At 43.6% G+C, this 22222-nt stretch overlaps 1 protein-coding gene across 4 annotated transcripts in view; it reads left to right on the top strand.

Moving 5' to 3' along the window:
* The window catches only part of NFIA (nuclear factor I A), a 672686-nt gene that overhangs the window by 564086 nt on the left and 86378 nt on the right, over positions 1–22222 (top strand). For all 4 annotated transcript variants that reach the window (XM_074265783.1, XM_074265784.1, XM_074265782.1 and 1 more), the window contains exon 7: positions 21278–21406. In XM_074265783.1, coding sequence (XP_074121884.1) covers positions 21278–21406 — 129 coding nt within the window. The remainder of the gene's footprint in view (positions 1–21277; positions 21407–22222) is intronic.

Here is a 22222-nt window from a genome sequence, read left to right as displayed (position 1 = left end):
ATAGTTATGGTTGTATATTTATTTTCAATAATTATATCTATTATACATATGTCTATACCTACTGATATATATTTATATCTATTGACATATACGCACATATACCCATCTGTACATGATAGATACACATATACATATATCTATTGATAGATTAGATATCCATATATGGCTCTATCTATGAATATACATTTATCTTGCCCGTGGCAGAGATAGGAGGACGTGCATTGAATTAGTCAAGTATGCACATCTGGGAACAGGAGTTGGGCCAATGGTTGACTTGGAGGGAAAAAATGGACTGGATTCCACTGAAGACTTTAGGTAACCGTCGTCATCATCGTTATTATTCACAATAATAGTTAGCATTTATGGAGCCCTTTGAGATTTTCAAAGCCCTAAATGATTATGTCATGTGATTCTCACCACGACCCTGGGAGATAGAGGTTATTGTTGTCCCCATTTATCAGTTGAAGAAATTCAGGTGACTTGCTCAGAGTCACACAGCTGGTGAGCTATTGAGGCAGAATGTGAACTCAGGGCTTCCAAGTCTCACGCTCTAGCCGCGTCAGCCCCTGGCTGCCTCTTCAAGGATCCCTAACTTCTCCCCAGCACCAGAACCTGTCTTTTAAGCATTAATGTCCTCTCAGGAGTGCTGTCAGATGGTGATTCTCGGCTAATCAGAATCTCCAGAGCTGTGGGTGATCCATGAGATACCAAGTGTTTGCCAATTAATCTTCGAGTCTTTTACCTGGGATGCTGCAGTTTCTGAAGGATGAAAAATGAGAGCTATCCAGAGGGAGTGCAAGCTTGTGATAAGAGTGAGCAAACTCTAACAAAGGCCAGTGGGGAAATACGACGGATAGGAGAAGGTCACCGAAGAAATGTGGGAGCCAAAGAGACGGGCAGGTCAGCGCCTGAGGTCTCTGTATTCCATTGTTGTCCTTTCAGTGTTAAGAGAAATAGAGGAAATCCCACTCCTGCCCCATTTATAAAGCAGTTGTTGGGTTCTAGTCCCACTCCTGCCCCATTTATAAAGCAGTTGCTGGGTTCTAGTCCCACTCCTGCCCCATTTATAAAGCAGTTGTTGGGTTCTAGTCCCGCTCCTGCCCCATTTATAAAGCAGTTGCTGGGTTCTAGTCCCACTCCTGCCCCATTTATAAAGCAGTTGCTGGGTTCTAGTCCCACTCCTGCCCCATTTATAAAGCAGTTAGTTGTTGGGTTCTAGTCCCACTCCTACTCCATTTATAAAGCAGTTGTTGGGTTCTAAGAGTGCCAGCCCAACCCTCAGGGAACTTACCTTCTAAAGGAATACCTGATACACACAGATTTGGTACAAGGTGATCTTGAAGGGGACAACATAGGGAAAGGTCTCCTGAAGAAGGTGGCCCTGAATGAGACCCAGGATTCTAAAAGTCAGACTTTAGGGGACAGTGGATGGAGCATCATGTGGAAGGAACTATGTGGACTCCTATGGCTGAACCCTAAGGGTATACAGAGGGAAGGGGAGGAATGCATTTAAAGTGTTAAAAGCCAGAAAGAATACCAGACCGAAGGTATAATAGGGAAATCCTGGATGATAGTAGAGACAAGGAGCAGGTATGAGTGGATGGCAGTCTGCAGCAATGGGGGAAGGTGAAGACTCCAGACCCAAAGCCTTTGGGCCCAGGTGTAATTTCTGAGCCTGGTTGTAATGTCTATTTCTAGAATAGCAACTCCTCTCCACCACTGTCCTGTTAAAGAAGGCACGTAGCTGACCCCTCGTCCTGCATACTCTTGGAGAGGCCAGCAGCTGCAAAGGAAGTTGTTTGGTTGAGACCCTGACCTGTGGGGCAAGGAATTAGAGGTCCCTCCCAAAGGAGGGAGTGGTACCCCCTGGCCAAGATCCCAAGACCGAGAATTAGCTTAATCCACTTGGATGTATACAAATAACCCCTGGATCCCTTTGGGTGACTGGCGTACTTTTTACTGATTATTTTCCCTCCCAAACACTATGGATAGCAGTATTTACCCCCTTTCACGTGGACTGTGAGCGAGCCACGGTCCACAGGAGGAACATTATCCTTGTCAATAAAAACGCAGCAGACTGGTAACAATGGCGCATTGATCACGGACACTCCACTGCACTAGCATATATTAGGGGGAAATGATTAGATCTCCTCCTGTCATTGGCCATAATAGGAATACTCACTGTTTCGGAGCATTGCTATGGGATCAATGTCTTGGCTTTGCCCCTTTGCTGATGGAACGGTGGGAGACTCCTGGTCCAGGCCCCCATCCTCTTCCATTATCGGCGTTCTCTCGTTAGAGTGGGGACGCCGAGGAGCACGATGAGAGGAACAAGGAGTCCGGGGACTTCCTTTGATTCAGAGTAAAAAGTTGCCCCAGCCATCCTGTCTGTGTCTCCAAAAAGTCCATGGTTTATTTCCAAAAATATTTTTTCTTACCAGGGAAGGCACAAAAGGGCCCTAATATCATAGAACCAGCATTATCATGACTAAGTGTGACAAGAAACCTCTATAGCCTTCTGGTCCAATCTCCACCAAGTAAGAAAGCTCCCGGCCACCCACTCGGCACGTGGCTCTCCATCCTTTGCCTAAAGGCCATTGTTAAATGGCAGTTACTCTTGGGCAGCCCTGCTTCTCAGACTCACGGTTCTGGAAAATCCCAAAGAGACCAATTAAGTCACCTGAGCCACCTTAAGGCAAGGACCATGTATTTGCCTTTCTTGGTATCTTGGTATCTATCTCCATTACAAGTTAACATTTAGTTTTGTGTTGTTGATTGGCTATTATTGAGGAATACAGCCGATAATTACTGATGATGATGATGATGATGATGATGATGATGATGAAGAAGAAGAAGAAGAAGAAGAAGAAGAAGAAGAAGAAGAAGAAGAAGAAGAAGAAGAAGAAGATAGATTAGATGGATAGATAGCAGAGGAATTTACTTCAGGTAGATGTGCAGCCATGTACCTTTTGATCCATGGTTAGTCAAAGTGGAAACGGTTTGAACAAAGAGTTGACGGTAGAAAATCACAAAGGTTAAGGGTGCTGAGAAAGGGCCCAGTGAAGAGAAGGCTGTTGGAAGGAGAAGGAATAAAAAGGAAAGCCAGTTTATGTCAAAATCAGCGGCAGTTAAAATTTGTTCTGTTTCCTTTAGATCCGTGATTTCAATCGTTACGCTTGTTGTTGTTGTGTTATTGTTGTTGTTGTTGTTGTTTTAATTATCCGTCCTATTCCAGAACTTAGGAATATTATTTAATATTTGTAGAACCTAAACAGCAGGTGTTGTTGAACTCTACGATCCGTCCTTCTTCAAACAATATCCTCGCTTCCTTTTGCCTTTTGATGCTATGCAAATTAATTCCGGCAACATACGGTACATGTTTTCATAAACTTGAAAAATACCATTTGGTTTGAACTGAAAGAGAAACCGGCTTGTCTTTTGTCCCTGCCATGCTGTTGTGTCTTTTTAAAACATATATGTTTTATAAATAAATGGTAAGGTTCACTCTGATGAATATTTCATGATCCATCGCCCCATCGTTCAAGGTAAAATGCATTGGAAGTAAAAATAATAAGAATAATAGTAATAATAATCTTGAGTTTTTCCTGTGTGCGCTTAGAATTGCTAGTGTAGGGCAGGATGACATCTTCATGTTCAACTAGTCCAGCCTTCTCCTTTTACAGAAGAGGAAACTGAGTCCCAGATAGAGGAAGTGCATTTTAACCTGAGATTGAGATTGTCCCAATCTGACTCCTGCCTCCCTTCCAGATTGATTTCACCGTCCTCCCTCTACACTGCAGCCCAACTGGATTACTTGTTACTCCCTGTACACAACACCCATCTCCCTCCTTCGTGCCTTTGTAAGGACTTGCTTTTTTTTCTAAGATGTTCTCTTCCCCTCTACCTCTTGGAAAGGCTCATAGCACTGTTCGAGGCACAGGTCAGTTGCTCTCTTCACAAGAAGCTTGTCCTCCTTTTACCTGATTATTCTTGACTCTTGCCTTTAAAATCTCTTCCAAATGCCCATTTTCTTCCTCCCAAGCAGAGGGGGAACCCCTTGGAAGCAGTTTCTGTCATTCTCCGTGTCCTGTGTGTCCTCAAACTTTTTAAATAGGGGTCCAGTTCACTGCCCCTCAGACTGTGGGAGGCCGGACTAGAGTAAAAACAAAAGCTCACACTCTGTCTCCGCCCCTCAGCCCATTTGCCATAACCCGGCGGGCTGCATAAATGTCCTCAGAGGGCCGCATCTGGCCCATGGGCCGTAGTTTGAGAATCCCTGCTCTAGCATCTCACCCACTGCTGCTAGCCAGTGCCTGAATCACCCATAGTTACAGATGGCAGGGGGCAGATCCAGGATCCCTTCACTCTCCTCCCAGTGCCTTTTCCATTATTCCATGTTGTTAGAGAAAGTGATGTCACAGAAGCATGGATTTAGACCGGGAAAGAAGCTTTGTCCTTCATCTAATCCAATCCCTTCATTTTTAATCTGAGGAAATCAGAGACGCTGATGTAACTTCCTGAAGTCACACAAGTAGTAAATGTCAGGTTTAGGATTTAACTTAACGTGTTTGAGCCAGGGCTATGGCCATTAGGCAACCCTGCCTTGAATCACTGAGCCAAAGGAAAAACTTTATCATCATATTTGGGCACACGATTTTCCAACTCCTTGAAGTTTTTATAAAGTGATAGGGAGCTTGCTTGGTTGTAAACATCCATTTTTAATCAACCTATCCCCCAACTCAGATGTTTAAAACCAGGGGAGGTGGCAAAATGCCCAGCCAGCTCCCTTGGATATCCCTCTGTTTCTGCTGGGCTGGAGCAAGGGCTTGGGAAGCTGGGCCTAGCTCAGAACATTACAATAATGCCTCTTGCAAGCTCCAGCCCCTTTCATCCAAAGATTTCAAACACATCATCAACTCATCAATTAATCAAAGGCATGGCACCCATTTGGAGATGATGGGTGAATTACATCCTGGGAGATTACGAGAAGTACTCCCATCAGCAGAGTAAATCAGAGACCTTCCTGATGGGATCCCTAAGTGAAACACCAAGAACTAAAATGGAAAAAGGAAAAACCTAGGTGCTAGGAGCTGAAGATTGCTGAAAATGGATTGCTGAAATGGGGGAGGGGACAAATTCCAGGGGAAAATGGTCGCTTTATAGCCAGCCATCTCTGAAACATAATGAAAAATTAAATTGGAGTAAAATGACTGAACTCATTTAAACACAGTAATTGACTTGTCTCTTCAGAATGAAGTACTTGTTGACAGAGCAGCCTCCCTCCCAAACTGGGGAACTTTGAAAACCTTTCCTCATCCTTTTTGGTATCCCTTAACATTGGGTAGCTTTTTTCCCCATTTTCCCAGACCCACAGAACTCCCTTCTTCCTTTAAGCTCAAGCATCATCTCCTACATGGAGCCTTTCCTGGCCCCCTCCCTACAAGCACCTGTTATTTAGACAATATTGTCCTTATTTCCACGTGTTCCCCGTAGATGCTGTTATTTGTGACTGTGGTTTTCTCCATCAGAATGGAAGCCTCTCATCAGTAGGGATTGTTTCGTTCCGTGTGCCCAACACTGTGTGTGACACATGTAGGCAATTGGTAAATATTTGGTGATCTGATTTGTTGACTTGTTTGGGGAATGAGTAATCGGATGGATGTAGAGTAAATTGGCTTGAGGATCTGAGAGGAGGAATCGTGGTTCAGGTGTGTGTGACACTTCTGAGGTCAACTTCAGCCCAAGGAGCCCAACATTCAGTGATCACCTTCCATTCAGCCCGGTGTTCCTTGTCACTTAACCAATCCCTTTGCGCCGGAATTTTCGAATTAGTTTGTGGAAGAAATACTCCTAACTTCTTGACTTGGCTTGGCTTGTTTGTATGGCAACTACCCCTGATGAAAGGAAGGCAGTCCCTGCTTTCAGATTGTTAGGAAATCACCCAGACAGAGAAGCTGAAATCCATCTTGAATCTCATGTGTCCTGTGTAGAACCAGATTATATTACCCTTCTAGCCAAGCCAACCAGTAATCACTTAGCATTGATTAGAACTCAGGGTTGATGAATTCCAGGATATTATACTGAGTTATGGCTCACACAAGTCAGTATTCACCATCTGCTTTGCTGCCATTTCCTGAAGGAGAAAGAGGAGATTGAACAAAATGGCTGCAGTGGATGTCTCGTGTTCCACCAGTGTCTAGAGACTATGGAGGCAGCTTACACACAGTTCTAAATGTGGATGAAAGCTTTTAAATATTAAGAAGTAGCTGCAATGCACCGTCCTTTGCTCTAAATTGGCTGCTTTAACTTTTGTTCTTTGAGGTCTTATTTATCCAAGAATTGGCCTTGTGATGATTTTAATTGTTTTTTTTTTCCTCTAAAGAAGTGATTTTTGTTTATAAATTAAAAACATATCATCAAAATACTAAAAGTAGCCATTTTACTTCTTTTAATGTATCTATTCCTCCTTTCCAGATATGCTGTTTCCATCAGCTTCGAGTATTTAAGATGTTGATTGTTTGAAAAGTCAGTGTAACATTTCAATTCAACTTAAACACTTATTAAATAGTTATCCTGGATAAGGTTCTATGCTAGTTTCTAGGAATGTGAAGACAAAAAATAAACAGTACTTGAATTCAAGGAGTTTACATAGTACCGGGGGCAACACGACATGTACATTTGTAAGTAGATACATAGTATCTGCCAACTAGTACAAAGTCATTTCAAGAGAGCACTCCTTACCGGGGGCATCTTGTATAGGGGCTGGCACCTAAATTGGATCCTCGAAGCACTGAGAGAATCTCCAAGGCAAGAGAGAGGAAGGAGAGCATTCCAGATATGGAGAACCACCTGCATTGAAATACTTTAACCGAGTCTAAGAAACTATCTCCTTCCTTGAGGTTTTTTTAAAAGTAGGTATTAACTAGCTAATGAATATCAGCATCGATCTTTTTGAACTATGCAGTAATTAGTTATCAAATAAATAAATAAACTGAAAAGGAGATAGATTTTTTTTTTTCCAAAAGGTCCCATTCTGTAGTTACTATTTCTCCGTGAGTATCCTTGGGAATTCATTAACCTACTGAGAATGGGATTGTAGAATCTCAAAGGCTTTCTAATCTAGTCACATTCTGCCCCAGAATCTCCTCCACTAGATTCTTTACAAATGGTCAGCTGGCCCCAGCTTCCAGACTTCTACCTCACAAAGCAACCCATTCTACTTTGGGAAAGTTGTTTAATGCCTTTAGTAGTTTGGAGTCACTATCACCCAGCACAATCCATTCCCTCTTCAAATGGCTCCAGCTGTTTTAGAACTTTCTTTTTGTAGAGAAGTGAAATCTTCCTTCCTGATGTCCATCAGTCCTAATTTTCCCCTCCACAAGAGAAAGTCTCAGAGCATATTTAACCCTTCTTTAGCCCTTAAGATACTTGAAGACAGTCATCGTGGTATCTTGCACCCTCTTTTCTGCAGACAAAATGTCTCCCAGTTCTTCTAATTGTTTAGTCAATTAAACACCAGGCATGGTGCTGAGTGTTTAAGGATACAACTTCTGATCTCAAGTATCTTCCAGTGTATTACTTCTGTTATTCAATAGGGTGTTTAACCTCTCTGTTGTTCTCAGCCCTATTGCCAAATCGTGGGATTTTAAAGGTGCAAAGGACTTCATTGATCATCTGATTCTGCCCATGTCTCGTATACATAGTGGGCATCCAATAAATGGAAGTAGACTGACCGACTTAATGAAAGAAATTCCAATTATACGATAGATTAACAAGTGGGGGTCCAGCTCCGGCAGCCCGGTCTATTGTTAACAACTCTGATCCTTAGAATATGGGGCTTAGAAGCATCCCACATGGTTAGGACACCATCTTCCTCTCTGACCTTCGGTCCTTTCCACATAAGACAGGTAAGATCATATTCTAAATATGGAAAGGACCTCAGCCTTCACTTAGCCTAACACCCTCATTTTATAGATAGGGAAACTGGGGCCCAGGGAGTTTGTATCTTAACCAAAGTCCTATAGCTCTTAAATGGTGAGTCCGTCTTCCAAGCCAGGTCCTCTCAGGTCTCCAGAGGAGCCATCCTTTTCCATTGTACCAAAGTCTATCTTTGGATTTCAGCCACCGTCCCCTTATTTCTCCTGAGAAACATTGAGCCCATCTCCACTTGTGTGAATCCATTGCCCCTTTCAAGGTTTTGCAGCAGTCCCTTTCCTCGGAATTATTGCATGACTGTTAAGAGACAGTACAAGGATCCATCTAACCAGGAACCGGATTGGATTGGGAAGTTTCTCTAAAAGGATTGGAACCCTCATTTAGTTCCAGAAGATGTGTGAAAGTGAGACTGGAGTGCTAACTCATGTCTGCAAGGAAAATGTCAGCTAGGAACAATTTTTAGTTTAAACCATCCCTAAACTTTATGATTTGGGCTAAGTAGCCAAAAAAATGCCTTTGTGTGAATTGGAAACTTACTGAATCATGGATTTATCACTGGGAGAAGCCTGAAGAGCATCTGGTTCAACCCACCTCATTTTACAGATGAGGAACAAAGATCCAGACAGTTGAGAAGACGAGGAGACTTGGGGTTAGAGCCGAGGAGCTCGCAAACCCAGGCTCTGTCCACAGCCTTGGGCCGAATCCCGACCAGCAAACGGGGGAGCGGGGAGGGCTCCTCTGGGAGTGAAGGAACTTGGGTTGTCGTCCGGGTTCATCTGCTCATCTCTTGTAGAGCTTCTCTGTAGAAGGAGGAGACGAGATGACCCCCAACCTCAGAAGGAGGAGCAATAAGTGAGTGAGCGGGAGGCACATTCTCCAGAAAAAAGGGAAAGAAAATTTCCTAGAGCTGCCCTTAGTGGGCTTGGGAGCAAATGACTTCTCCCTGCCCTCAAGAAACGTGTATTCTACGGAAGATACCCAGATAACTAAAGAAATATAAAAAGTAACGAGAATAGTTATTGTTGTTAGTAGCAATAGTAACTAGCATTTGTTATTGTTGTTAGCGATAATAGTAACTTGCACTTATGTAGCATGTTAAAGTTTGCCAAGCTCCTTCCCAGGGCTGTCTCGTGTGATCCCCACAACACTCATGGGAAGTAGGTGCTATTAATACAAACGATGATGATGATGATGAGAATTTATAAAGGTTTGCAGAGCTCTTTACAAATATTCTCATATCCTTATAACACTGATCAGTAAGTGCTGTTATCACCCCATTTTACACATAAGGAAACTGAGGCAGAGGGAATTGACTTGCCCAGAATGACACAACCAGTAAGTGCTGAGGCCACATTTGAACTCGGATCTTCCTAGCTCTAGACCCAGCCCTCTCTCCGCTGTACCACGTGGCTGCCTGAACAGAAAGTGATCCTAATGGAGCACGGGGGTGCTGCTGATAGCTGGGGAATCCGGAAAGGTATCGTTTACAAGATGGCATTGGTCCCAAATCAGGAATAAAGTCAGGGATTCTGGGAAGTGGAGCTGAAGAAGGAGCTTGTTCCAAGCGAAGGATCTGAGTGGGGTTCAGCATTTTGGGGTTCAGCCGTCCCCCAAAGAAAAAAGCCTCTAGATCACTTTATCAGCTCCATGGAGAGGAGAAATGTCTCCAGGCCCTTCCCCTTGGGGTCAGAGAAGTTATCTTTAATAAAATACTTCCTGATATGAAGGCGGGTAAGAAAACAGCATGGTTTTTACTAATTGCACTCGTAAGTAAACTGACCTATCATTACATTGTCACCAAGAGTGACGCTGAGCAGAGACACCCCGCTAATCCCGAGCAGATAAGTATTTAATGTAATTAGACAGACACTGTCTCTTTGTTGTTGGGTGCATTAATCACTAGGAAAAGTCCAACTTTCCCCGAGATGGGTTTTTTCTCTCTTTTTGATATGTCATTGTTGTGAGAAAACCACTTATTTTGTCAAGATATTGTACTTGGGAAAATGACAAATGCTGCTATGAGATGTAATAAGATCCTTCTCAGCCTGATTTACAGACAGGCAGCTGGGAGGGCCGCGTGAGCGAGCTTTTGACAGTCAGGAGACAGGCATTCATTAAGTGCCTACTATGTGCCAAGGAGACACGAGGGCAAAAATGAAACAGACCCTCCCTTCAAGGAACTTCCATCCTAGCGGGGGCTGCATCGGGTCACTGAGGGTAGGTGCAGGATAGAGCTGCAGAATTGGGGCATATTCCCCATGTGTGTGGTGGTCTCCTTCCCCATCCCCCCTCCTCCAAGCTTCTGCCCAAATCCCACCTTCAGGAAGCCTTTCCTTGCCCCTAGCCCCAGCACCCTACCTGTGTGGATTAGCTCCTGGCTAAATCGTATCCATTTGGTTACATGTTGTCTCTTGGTTAAACTGTAAGCTCTTTTGTTTTTCTAAGTATCCTCAGCCATGTAGCATAGTTCGAGGCACATAGTAGGTGGTTATTGACTGACCACCATGAGGGAAGGCACTAACAATTGGGCAATTAGGAAATGTTTGATACGAGAAAAGAGCCTTGAAAGGGGAATTAGAAATTCCAAGAAGCAAAAGGGAAAGGATTCCAGGCAGAGGGCTAAGGCGTGGAGGTGGGCCCCACAACCCACAAACAAGTGGCTTGGTTTGTCTGGGAACATAGAATGGGGGAAGAGCCCGGAGAAGCTGACTGGCTGAAGCTGGGTATGAAAGCGTTTCCACGTCAAACAGGGCCGCCGGGTGTTGCTTCAGGTTCAGATTTTGTGTGTCTCTTTGTAAACTCAAGGTCTTCCTCTCTGCATCCCAGGATGCAGTTTTCCAAGGATTTCGTAACTCTAGATGGGACCCACCGTCCCTTTCATTAAATCAGAAAGATTCTTATTGTTGTTCGCCCTTCGTTCTCAAAGAGGATTATGACATTAGGGAGGGGATGCTATGATGTTCAAGTGAATTGGATTTAAGTGAGGGAGGGCTGCAAATGAGAAAGAAAAGGAGAAACAGATGGACAGAGAGGAAGGAGAGAGAAAAAGAGAGAGAAAGGAGAGAGAGAAAGAGAGAAAGGAGAGAGAGAAAGAAAGAAAGGAGAGAGAAAGAGAGAAAGGGAGAGAGGGAGAAAGAGACAGAGACAAAAAGAGGAGAGGCAGAGAGAGAGAGGGAGAGAGAGAAAGAGGAACACAAAGGGAAGGAGAGGGAGGGAGGAAAAGAAGGGAGACCTATTTCTGTGAAACATCTCACGTTGAAATGATGAAATATGTTGCCCCCTTTCAGCTTTCACAGGCACTGCCTGCTTTTGAAATTAATTTGCTGGTGGCAGGGGCTCTGAACTGCCGTGTCGTTATAAAGTGCCTTCAATGTGGATCACTGCACAACTGAATCTTCCTACTTTCCCTGTGCCTCAAAGGCCTTTGAAGGGAAAGAATGGAGTTTATTGAGGGATGACAGGCAGACTTCACTGGATAACAGGTGGAGGTCGTGGTGGTTTATTTGGGGGGAAGAACATCGTGCAGAGATGAGAAATCAAAAGCTCCACCATAATAAGGTTTCAGAGGAAAATGCTGACAGGGGCCCGTGTCGATTCCAGCTGACAGAACCCTTTCGAGTGATCATTACATGATTTCACAGTTCAAGCAATTTTAAGAGGCTTAAAATTATATTTCTCTCCTCTCTACAATGTTTCAATCAGTTTCTAATTTTTCCTTGAAATAAAGTTAGGGCACTCTTGGAGTGTCCAAGGCCCCTCTGGACTCCTCAGTGGAGAACATGAGGCAAGCCCAGCCAGGAGCCTTCTCCCGAGTCCGCTTCTGACCCCAGGATCCCAGTGCATGTGACAGCTCCTTGCTCTGAATCCTGAGTAATTAACATTTGATCAATGCAAACTCACTTTGATTTGTTTTCCTCCCATGGTTTATCTCTATTGATCTATTGTTTCAGATTGATTCTATTGATACAGATGTCAACCCACCATTTCATTTTCTCATCTGGAGGACTTTCCCCCCCATCCTCCCCTAAAGCCTCCGCATCCATCATCATGTACTGCTCCTGCCACTGATTGGATATCCAGGGAGTTCACGGGGCCATCCATGAATTCTCTCTCCAGAGCTTCTTTCTCATCTTCCTGCATAATCTTCAAGTTTCATCCCCTAGATAAACCAGCCACCTAACTAATTTCACTTTTCATATTTTGCCTGAAACAATAGTGGCTGGGTCTCTCTTACCTCAAAGGCAAAAACTGATTGTTCATAAATGTAGGGAATGAATGATCATGGTGGATGATGATGATGGTCGATTAGAGGCAGCCATGGTGTCGTAGAGAGGAAACCAGCTATGGAGCCAGGAAAGCCTGAGTTCAAACCCAGCTTCTGACACATGCTGACTGTGTGCCCTTAAGCAATCCTTTATGTGATCAATCCCAGAGAATGAACCAACCTGAACTGGTAGGGAGAATCTCCTTATCCATATGAAGGAAATTTCAGCTCCACGGCCCATCCCTGGTAGTCATAATAACAGTGGTTGTAGAAAGTGGAGGAGGAGGATGTAGATGTCATCCTCATTATTTAGGAACAAATTTCTCTGGTTAAAGATTTGGGGAATAATCACCTTTCTAGCATCCCATAGTTGGGATTTGTTTTTCCAATCCTAATTCAAAAAGCAAACTAACTCAGACTTCTAAAAGAGCACATTTCTGTAGTCAGTGAGACTGGACATCTCAGCACCAAAGTATTCTTTGAAACCTTCATTTTGCACAGGGATTAAACCCCCTAGGCCCCCAAATCCAGAAGAGTCCACACTAAATTGTTTCCCTGAAACGCTGCTTCTTCATAGAACCCTTCGGTTTGTTCAATCAGTACATTTTAAAAGGGAAAAATGAAAGCCATGTAAACTCCAGAATGATGTGAGACTCTGCCGTCCTCAGCGTTGCTTTCACAATTTCACAGACTTATCTTCCTCCCTCTGTGGCCCCCCTCCCACAATTTTCCCCAGTGCTTTGCTCTTAAGATAATAACACAGTTCTGTGAAAAGCAGGCACTGGGTAACCATTTTTGCATGGGATTCAGCAATGGAAGGAAACTGGGGATGGTTAATCCAATTCCCTCAGCTTGCAGAGGAGGAAACTGAGTCTCATTTTAGTCTCCGATTTCCCTGAGGTCAGGTTACCCAAAAAACTCCCAGCCTCCCATCAGCGATGGCCGCTCGTGGTTTGACTGCATCAGAATAGTGCCTTAATCTCTAGTTCTTTTTAGCCTCTGTCTGCTCTGTCTGAGAAACGTTCTAAAATCTCTCTCTGGGTGATAGCCAGCTTCATTTACTTGGAATCATTCCTGGTCCTGATGGACACAAGACTCTACCATGTTCGAATGGCTCTTCGGTCATAGACTGAAATTTAGAAAGAACCTTTACAACCATCCAGTCCAAACTCTGAACCCATATTGGTCACGTGATGTATGCATCCAAGTTCACCAGAATATCAGGAGCTAGAATCTGAACTCAGGACCTCGGCCTCCAAAGTTAGATCTCCTGCCATTGCCCCCACATAAAACCTCATCAGAATCCAATCACTAGGGTATTTACTGGGAACTTGCTGTGCTTCAAGTCTCCCTATAAGTTAAGTTTTGGGGGCCGTCCATGGTTTCCCAGGAAATCTTCCCTTGGGGACTTTCTGCCAACTGGCCCTTCCTTAATTGAATCTAAATCCATAGGAACCAATTTTGGGGTCTTGGATTTCCCAGCAACTCTTGGGACTGTCCGTCAGAAAATGCAGATCTTTCATTCTAGCCATACTGCAGGCATCTCTGTGCATGCCCTGAAAGCAGAAGACGCTTCCAAGAGCAGAATACCTTCCTCTCTTGCACAGAGACCCACTTTTTTCTAGGGGAAAAAAATGATGGATCCCATTGGAAAACTTTGCATTTCATTTTTTTCCTGACTGACCTCTGCCCTTATCATTTCCAAATCATCCATTCAGCAGCTGAAGAAGCCATAGGTCCATAAGGCCCTTTTTTTTGGTCACTCGGTGTTTATTTATAGAACCATAATGTGTTTGTGGAGAGGTGGGGGGAACCCTTTTGGACATGCATTAAGTAGCAGTGGGCACATAAAGCTTGAAACTCAGATCGTCTCGCTGTGTTCTTGCCATTGCCAGAATTATTTTGAACCATTTTCACGTCGTAGCCCAGAGTGGGCTGAATATCTGGCTTTTTCTCTTCTGTCACTTGAGCTGATTAGTTGCTGCCATTAGGATAAATGACATTAATCTAGAGGGTGTTTTGGTGACAAGAAACCCAAATGGGAAGCGTGGGTGAAGGAAACTGTTTGCATCTTAGCGCTGAGATACCAGAACCTCTTTTTTCCTTTTAGTTTTAGACACGAAGCATCACAGAACTGTTTGGGGATGGTCACCATCATACCCTTAAACTAAGACTACTGGCTGTGGCCTTTCAAGGGGTCTGCCCATCAAAAGCTAAAGCAATCATGGCCTGTGTCAGGGAAGGTTTAGAGGCCAGGACTAACTAAAGAAGGAAGGACCCTTCTGTTCTCTGCCCCGGTGAGAAGGAGCCAGAGATTCATATTCAGTTCTAGGTGAGGCAGTAAGTTTATGGAGGACTTGGATAAACTATAGGCTTTCCAGGAGTGGTAGAAAAGCTTTGAGTCATGAAGATTGATGGATGGAGCTGAGGGTGTTAACGTGGAAGAAAGGGCTCATATGGGACATGAGAGAGGCCTTCAAGTATTAGGGGCAAGAATGGGATGTGGAGAGCCGGTTTGACCTGCCCTGTTTGATCCCCAAAATTAGAATCAGGAATAATATGGGGAGATTTCAGAAAGGTAGAGCTGGGCTTGATATTGGGAAAAACTTAGGACTTCCAGCTGGTCCACTCTGGGCCTTTGGCTGCCTTCCCTTCCCAAGAGCTCTTCCAGCAAAGTGTGGCTGACCCCTTGTCATGTACATAGGGAGAAATTTATATTTCCAAACCTCTGGGTCCTTCCCCCTTGGCCCTCAAAATGTACATCTTTATAGCTCTTTGGGATCCCAACCCTCAGGAATCCCAGAATTATAGAGGCAGGCCTCCTTACTCCATCTTATTTTACAAATACGGAAACTGAGGTCCAGGGTATAGAGGTGACTTGCTAAAGACCCCTGAATGAATCATTTAAACTCTCCCTTCATTACCTTTCTCATTTGTAAAATTAGAGCCATTCTTGCATTATCTACTTCATAAAAAGCCTTGTAAACTCTTAAAGAATATGGACATGGGGCTTCTTGAGGATATTAGCATATTTATTATTATTATTGTTCACCTTATTTTCTGAGTCACTTCTACTCTGTGTGCCTCAGTTTCTCTCTCTAGAAAACAGGAAATTGAACTAGATAAATACGTTCAAATAGTAAATAAATAAATACTAAATAAAATACTAATAAATTTGAGGAATAAAATACTAAATAAATACTTTCAAACTAGATAAAATTTCAAATGCTGTGATTCTCAGTTTCCAGGAGATGCTATTTCCTCATCAGTAGGATGGAAATAATAATAATGGTAATGATAAGGGTAATAATAATAATAATAATGATAGCTCTACTGAGATCAAGAAACCAAATAACCAATGTGCATTTATTTAGCATCGACTATGTGCTAGGGGATAGAAATATAATAAATGACTGATGCTTAAGGAGTTTACTTTCCAGTTAAAATTTGCTAATGGGTTTTTTCAGCCTTTTGCTGACTGCGCCACCTTTTCAGTGTCTTACTCTCTCAGATGGAAAATATCTCAGAAGCATCTACTCACATCTATCTCCTTGAGCACCCCAACTTTCCCTTTCCCCTTCTCCTTGGTCTTTGTCTCACTCCCTCATCTGGTTTACAAACTGTAAAGTGCCTAGAAGAGGAGAGCGGTTGTCTTTCTGCTTGGATTCTAGACTCCAAGCTTCCAACCCCCCCAGCAGCCTCCTTGAGAGCTCAATCTTCATCCAGTCTCAGCATTGAGCTTCAAAGTCAAACAAAAATTGCAGGCGTTGCTGTTTTTGCCCAGGGTCCTTCCTTGAGCCTGGCAAGCCTCGGGAGTGGAAATGATAGCGCCTGGAGTTATGGTGCATGGCTGGGGAACTTTGAAGGAAGTTGGGCGTGCTAGTTAAATCTTCTTGGTGGCGACTTGAATTACGTGACCGGCACTTAGACAGCAGATAAGACAAGGTCTTGCTGACCTTAGCAGCATTTCCTGGGGTAATTTTCACACAAGAATGAGTTTTTGAAGGATTCCTTCAACATCTTCCATACTAACAGGATTTTTTCTCCATTTTTATTCACCATCCAGCCTTCCTTTCCATTGCCTCTGCCTGTGGGAAATAATTGTATTTTGCCGTGATCGGTTTAAGGGAAGTCCTCTCTTCCCATTAATATTTTAGCTTCTCTGACTCTCTAAAAATAGGTCCTTTTCACTCTCCAACAAAGAGACATGCTCCCCATTCTTGCCATCCCCAGGGAACTTTCTTCAAGACCTAGCTGTGGAATTGTTGTTATAAAAATATGGAAGTTTGCTTCATATGGGGACTGAAATTAATTACCGGTGTGAGTTTTTTTTTTTCCTTCTTAATTTCTTTTTTATTTCTTATTCACAGCTGTGACTCACTTCGGTTCGTGTGGGGTTGTGGGAAGTTGTTAAATGAAGGCAGCTTTAAATCAGTGGTGGGGGGATTGGCTGGAAGAAATGCAAACTGTGAACTGAAAAGAAAGGGATTCCGAATGGTTGGGTAGAGGGAGGGCTTGAGGAAGGGCATTGGGGTCACTTTGCCTTTTATGCCTCTAAGGGCCAAATGTGGTTTCGGGGAGAGTGAGCTTGACGTGGGGGGACCCTGACAGGGGACTTTGGCCACCCTCTGAAGCACAGAAATGCCATTTTGAGGGTTGATGGGGGACAGAGGCTCTGAGCTTCAGAGAAAGTGCCAGCCTGCACTGCCCTGAGAAAGGGAGTTTCCTGGCTGTGAATTTCCCTATGTCAGTGAAATCTCTGGTCTGATCCTGAATGCTATTTCTCATCATAATTCTATCAGGGCGAGAGTGAATTATTATTGCCTTTTCACAAATAAGGATGCTGAAAAGTGAAATGAACGGCTAAGTCCCAACTCCCAAACCAGAGTTCTTCCCGTTCATGAAATTGTTCCTTATATACCATGGTCCTGGGACGTGTGTTCGGGTCTAGACTCTGTCACTTACAAATGGCTCCTCTCCTATATAGTAGGGACAGAGATGGCTCCATTGCTCACCTCCCAAGACCATTTGAAGGAAGAAAAAACTTAAAATCCCATAGAAATTTGAACTGAGTAGGGAAGAATTTCCAGGAGAAACAGAGCCCCAAGGGCTGCAGACGCTCCAGGCTGGTGCACACAGAGGAAAAGGCAGAGATTTGAAGGAAGGAGGTCCTTAGATTTATTATAGAGAATTCCTCTGGTCAGACGATGGGGACAGAAGCCAGAATATAGGGGGAGCAATATGGCAGCCAGGAAGACCACTGGACCCAGAGACGGGAGGGCCTGAGTTCAAATGCAGCCTCAGACCCTGGACCCTTAGCTGGACCCGGGGCAAATCACCTAATCCTGTTTGCCTCAGGTTCCTCATATGTAAGATGAGCTGAAGAAATAAACAGTCAATCACCATTTACCAAGAAACCTCCAAAGGGGGTCATGAAGAGTCGGACGTGACTGAACAACAACAGGGGGAAGAGTTCTGTTTTTAAAGTCCAAGGATCTGGTTCAGATCATGGTTCTGTGACTCACTTGTAGCCTTGGATTTCTTCAACACTCTAAGCAGCTCTTTAAGACTTCGTGTCATAAGGAAAGCGTCAGCCGATGTTGAGAAAGTAAATTTCCTGTGCTCATGAATGCTTATCTTTTTATAAAACTTGGGGTTTTTAAGACAGTATAGTGAAGAGCGTGAGACCCAGCCTTGAGGCTATGAAAATGAGGGGGTTCAGTTGTGTGTTTCTCACATACTGACTGTGTGATCGATCCCGTCACCTTCTAATTCCGCATTCTCCGAGCCTATAAATTACAGAGATACAGTGAGTATCGATGCAGGAAGTTTGTTCCTGTTTTTGAGTCATTTCAGCCATATCCTGGGTTCTAGCCATGGCTCCTACCTGAGTGTTTCCCACCCCAGTGAAATCACAGGTGTAGATAATAAAGGAATGAATATGGTCCTTTTTACGTATTAAGATATCATAAAAATATAATTATAAAATTAATGTTAAATTTTTAAAAATTTGTTTTTTATTAATTTTTATAATTATAACATTTTCTTTGACAGTACATATGCATAGGTAAATTTTTTTTTACAGCATTATCCCTTGTACTCCCTTCTGTTCTGAGTTTTTCCCCTCCTTCCCTCCACCCCCTCCCCTAGATGGCAGGCATTCCCATACATATTCAATATCTCATAGTATATAGTATATTCTAGGTAAAAAAAAATTTTTTTAAATATTATAAGGCAAGCCCTTCAATAGTCCAGGTATGCTTTGTGAAACTTCTTTATTGTCATATTAATCCACACACTTTTTGTAACGGGGAGCTGATTTTTAACAGGTAAAATTATGAATGGAAGTCCATTTGTGATTACAAAGTATACTTAATTTTCATGTTCTCTTGCTGTCAACACATGAGCTAAAGTAGACTAGCCTTTTTAATTTTGAATCCATAAAATGAGAATATGTCAGACAAATTAACCAGGAATGACGGGCCCAAAGCAGGTTTAATGAATCGAGTGGCTCATTTCCATTTTGGATGATGGTTCTCCTACATATTTTGAGGGATATTTAAAACCATTTCCCTAATATGTTCCAGTGAAAGTGCCTCAGGATAGGAGATTACCATACTTCCAAGTCTATGTCACACCGCTGACTTTCCCGTGTTGGCAATGCTGAGTCAAACTGGGAGGCTATAACAGCTTTCCCAAAACGCTCTTGAAATTTAAATGTAACTGACCATGTACTCTGAGGAAAATATTTTCTAAAATTTCACTAATAAATTTGTGTAGTAGAATCACATTTTCCATTTTTAATACAAATTTCTATTGGTAACTTCCCAAAAAAGGGCAGCTAGATGAGGTAGTAGATAGAGAACCAGGAATACGCATACTCATGAGTCCAAATCTGGCCTCAGACATTTACTAGCTGTGTGATCGTGGACAAGTCACTTCCCACTTTGATTTCCTCATCTATAAAATAAGCTGGAGAAAGAAATGGCAAACCATTTTCATATCTCTGCCCAAAAAAAAAAAAAATCCAAAATGGGATCATGAAGAGTCAAACCCCACTGAACAAAAACTCACAATGAAAGATGCCCTTCTCTCAATATAGATTTGCATTTGTTTGTAACTTTTCCTTTTATAGAATCATGTGAGATGCTAAATGATTAATCCAGACCCAAGTAGCCAAAAGTAGAATCTGGACACAGAACTTCCTTTCTCTGTGGCCAACTCTCTGTTCCATATTCCTTCTTCTATTCAAACGTGTGTGTATGCTTCAATATTGGAGATGTCGTTCTCTTTGGAGTCATATTCTGCTAGGTTGCTACCGAGAGGCATCCAGAGGGAACTCAAGGAAGAGGGGAAGTGTGAAATTCTGCGCCCTAAAACTTGGCCGAGCTTAGCATTTGACTGATCCTCAGAGCACTTTGCGGAGAGCTGTGCTTTCTGTCTCTTAGAGAACATAAAAAATCAGATATAAAGTTTTATGTGAATAGCTGTGTTGAAGGGTGACCACCAAATATTGGTCCTAAAAAGCTCAGACAGGTAGGGTGGAACGCATGTGGAGGTTGGGGGTTGAAGGGTGGGCAGTCAGACTCCATCCCATCTCCGATCCATGACTGTCGCCCAGAGAGAATTCATACCCAAGCGCACTCCTCCGTTGAGATTGGATTCTTCTGCCATGTTGACTTTGAATTAAAAGAGCCACCCATCGCTCGGGGCCACCGTCTAAACCCTTTAGCACTCTCCTTTCAGTTTTGACGGGCTTTCTTACATCTCATTTTCTACGGCTTTAACGGAAATGGGAAGGCTTGGGATGGGGTGTGCTAGTCAGAGCTGCTGCTGTCAGAATGGCTAGGGAAACTTAGCTTTGAGTGGGAGAACAACACTGAGATAACGCGATGACATTGGAGCGTCCTCTTCCTAATTTCCATAGGCAATAGACACGGTAGAGCAAAAAGAACACTTTGGGCTCAGACAATCTGACTTTGAACCCAAACTCTCCCCACGTCCTCGGCTTTGGAACTTGATCGGGCTATTTTGTTTATCTCTCACCTTCCTCGGGATTTTGTTCTTTCAGCTATAAAAGTGAGGGGGGTTTAGGCTAGATAATCTCTAGGGTTATGATTCTAAGATTTAAATAAATTAATTTTTAAAAGTTACATTTCCAAATTGTACATTAGAAAAGGGCCACTGATCAGAAATGATTTTAGCATAAATGCACTCAGAATGGCAATTGGCAAGTATAGGTTTATGAATTCCCCTATCTCACTCTGCTTAGGTCTTGCACTCTGCAAGGCTATAGGTTAATAGGGTCAGAGGGCAGAAGAGGAAGAGATCCAAGAGGCCTTGTCATCTCACCCTTCATTTTCTCAGTGAGGGAACTCAGTCCTCCCACCAAAGATAAGGTGACTTTCTAAGATTATCCAGGATAATGTGTGCAAATGAAATAATGCATATAAAGTTCTTTACAAGCCTTAAAGCACTCTGTAGATATCAACTGTTATGATTTCACAGTTGAACCGCCTTACTTTCTGGATATGGAAAGGAGCAGAGTCTTGGAGACGGTCATTGTCTTGCCCAAGAGTCACCTTGTTGGTAAGGGTTAGCCAGGATTTGTACCCAGGCCTCCAGCTTCCAAATCCAGAGCTCTTTCCATTTTACCATGTACCCATAGCAGGGAGATCCTACACTCCTACTGATGACTTCCATGGAGCCTGAGAAATATCCATTTTTCTGTGAATAGTTGTGATAAACAATGACCAATAAATATCGGTCCTAAAAAGCTCAGAGAGGAAAGCATATGGTGGTTGGTGGTGGGAAGGTGGACAGTCAGCTGTCCACTCCCTCTGGGTGACGTTTGGGATTCCCATTGCCTCCTTTGGAAGACCCAGTCCCTTCCTGCCGTCAGTCCACAATCTGAGCCCCAAGCCCACCCCAAGCGCAGGGCTTCCGTGTGCTGCCTGGTTCAGTTCGGTGTGTCCGTGCACTTTCCTGGGGCTGCCCCTCCAGCCTTTGGCCTGCCGCGTTGTCCTGTGGGTCTTGAGCTCGCCTTATTAAATGGAACTTGTCGATCATTCTTGCCAGGGATGCCATCGCCAACCACACTGAAGAAGTCGGAGAAGTCTGGTTTCAGCAGCCCCTCGCCGTCACAGACCTCCTCCCTGGGAACGGCTTTCACACAGCATCATCGGCCTGTCATTACAGGACCCAGAGGTGAGGTTTCCCCGGGGACCCGTGTGCGGCAGCCACCCACCCGTCGGGGTCTTCCAGACATGCCTTCTTAGGCCTAGGGATCCCTGGGTCATTCCAGTGACCCAGACACAGGCTTGAGCTCTTCCAAACCGAAGGATGTGCTTAAGAAAATGGCTTGTGGGAATGCTCTTACAGAGAGATGCACTGTGGGAAGAACAGGAGTGAGGGGGGTGTAGGATCAATGCTGAACCAAAAAGCAGGGCAAGAACTCCTCAGTGCCCACGGTTAGGTGATCATCATGCTTATGGAACACAAGACCATTTCCCTGCTGGGTCCCTTCTTTTTGCCACCAGAGGCTTTCCCTCCTCTTTTCCCCAAATCTTCATCTCTCTGTCCATTATTTTATGAGAGCAGCCCAAAGCTTTTCCTGCTCCCTGCTTCCTTCTGAAATGGTAGATAGCTTGTCTGGTTCTCATTGTAATATTTCCATCATTTGGGGTCTTGTGCATTTTTCAAGTTGATTATTAAAATGTGTCCGTGGCGAGCATGATTTGTATTTTGCTCTAAGGTCACGCTCCTAGCCTCCGGCAAATGTCGGCAAGTCACTTAATTTGAACAGTCAAGAGAAAAATACTCATTGGTTTGCTTAAGAGCAGAGATGATGGTTTTCTTTAGTGTAGGTGGGACTTGGGACTCAACGGGCATCCCAAAACACATGTGGAAAAATGAGGTTCTCATCTTCTCTGACTTTTGTCTCAGAAAGTCAGCCTTTCTCTCTTGGTTTTTAGTGGATCTCAATTTTATTTCTACAATCTATAGCCCTTTTCTAAAACTGGT

The sequence above is a fragment of the Sminthopsis crassicaudata genome, chromosome 4 (assembly GCF_048593235.1).
Source record: "Sminthopsis crassicaudata isolate SCR6 chromosome 4, ASM4859323v1, whole genome shotgun sequence".
NCBI classification, from domain to species: domain Eukaryota; kingdom Metazoa; phylum Chordata; class Mammalia; order Dasyuromorphia; family Dasyuridae; genus Sminthopsis; species Sminthopsis crassicaudata.
The sequence above is the reverse complement of the archived record's forward strand: the minus strand, read 5'-3'. Positions and strand labels throughout refer to the sequence as shown.